Genomic DNA, 2,011 nt, shown 5'->3' on the forward strand with positions numbered 1-2,011 from the left:
GGAACCAACTCCATGGCACATAACAACAATATAACATAAGCTTTGGTAGCATAGTGGTTACGAATCGGTTTGCAAACCTCAGGGTCAGCAGTTCTAAACTACCAACTGTTCCGTGGGAAAAAAATGAGGCTTTCTGCTCCCGTAAAGATTTACAACCTCAGAAACCCTGTACAGGGTCACTATTAGTCAGAACCAACACCACGGCACATAACCACGACCACATAAGCTTAAAGGTTAGCAGTTTGAAACCACCTGCAGGTACTGTGGAATAAAGGTCTGACGATCTGCTTCCATGAAGATTATTGCTAAGAAACCCAATGGAGCACAGTTCTGCTCTGTAACACAACATGGTTGGGTGGTATGAGTTGAAACTAACTCAATGGTAATGGACATAGGTTTTTTTATTTGTTTGCTTGCTTCTCGGTTTTAACACATAACACTAAACAAAAACAAGCAAGACCACACTATTAACTCTAACAGAAGCAAAAAGTTTTACAAGAAAATAAATGAAAGCACAGTACCTAATGTGGTTTACATAGTAAATAAGGTTTACATGGTCTCATGAATATACATGTTAACTACTACTGATCTAACCAAAAATTATGATCATACTAGGTCAGGAGGGTATATGGAAAGGAAGTTGGGGGTGATAGGCATTGGAGGGTAGAAAAGCTCACCTCAACTTTCCTATTAGAAAGTCAACAGACTTAAACTGGGTGGGGGGGAGGGAATATCAAGAACTCGCATTATACAGGGCTTCTTAAAAAAACTGGGACAAACGCTAAAAGAAAAAGTTAAAAAAATTATCTCTGGATAGAGTGAACTGAAGGTGGTGGGGCAAATAACTGCTGTTTGTTATTCATTTCTTTTTCATTTATTTTGTTAACGCTGATCTAACTACTTGATAGTCTAAGTTGTGAAACTGTAAAGCTTAAAATACATTTAAAATTTGTATTTAAAAATAAAAGACTAGTGCTGAGAACAGAAATGAGAACTGGCATTAAGGATCAGTGACTACTGCGCATATATATAAATGGCTGACATCATGGGGAATGGGAGAGATAAATGGCAGAACCAAAGAGGGAGTGCAGAATAAAACCCTGGTCATAAACATGCAAACTGGTGACCACAGTGACAACAGACAGCAACAAGAAAAAAGAGTGGTCAGGGAAGCTGGGATGGGCAGGTACAGAGGAAAGGAGACAAAGCATCCATAATTCAAGAAGGAAACATCCTTGTTAATTATCAGTCTGTTCTGCTCTTTTCTTGACTAGAGACTTCTTGCTATACACATCAGCCACTTGCTCTGAACTCTGCTGTAGTACTAAGTATGCTCTACTTCTCGTCTTCTTGCCTTCCCCTTAGGACCTGGCCTCTTATTACATATACAGTGCGGGTAGGAACACTTAAAGCAGAAGATCCAAATGAAGGCTGGCAGTACTATGTGTCCAAAATCATTATCCACCCTAATTTCAAAGAAACAACTGCAGACATCGCTTTGTTGAAACTGTATTCTTCAGTCACCTTTACATCTCTCGTCCTGCCCATCTGCTTACCCAATATAAAAAAGCATTTGTCAATTCCAGCCTCTTGTTGGGTGGCTGGATGGGGGAGAGTACATGAAAACGCAGGTGAGAAAGTTTATCTTATGTATATACTTTGCGATCTTGTACCTACTTCAAAACATTCACATTCTGGGCATATAACATTATTATGGCAAATATTTTTCAATAAAATCAGATCTACTGATATGACCTATATCATTATATATACTTAAAAACATTATGGCATTCAGGAGAATAGTTAATCTTTTAGTCCAGAAACAGAGGACCCTAGAACCATCAAGAGAGAAGAGCACGAGCGGAATATGGGACCCTATCCAGAGAAGCAGTGACACCAGAGATGGAGGCAGAGATGGGGACATAGAGAGGGAGCAACTGAGGACTCTAGAATCATGGAAAGAGAAACACTGCTGGATGTGTCCTTTGGTTGTTTTAAATTATTATATATT

General features: G+C 39.1%; 1 protein-coding gene across 1 annotated transcript in view; it reads left to right on the forward strand.

Moving 5' to 3' along the window:
* The window catches only part of LOC102842655 (serine protease 48-like), a 48,459-nt gene that overhangs the window by 21,960 nt on the left and 24,488 nt on the right, over window positions 1-2,011 (forward strand). The window contains 1 exon segment of the mRNA XM_006870884.1: window positions 1,366-1,631. Coding sequence (XP_006870946.1) covers window positions 1,366-1,631 — 266 coding nt within the window.

The sequence above is a fragment of the Chrysochloris asiatica genome, unplaced genomic scaffold (assembly GCF_000296735.1).
Source record: "Chrysochloris asiatica unplaced genomic scaffold, ChrAsi1.0 scaffold00155, whole genome shotgun sequence".
NCBI classification, from domain to species: domain Eukaryota; kingdom Metazoa; phylum Chordata; class Mammalia; order Afrosoricida; family Chrysochloridae; genus Chrysochloris; species Chrysochloris asiatica.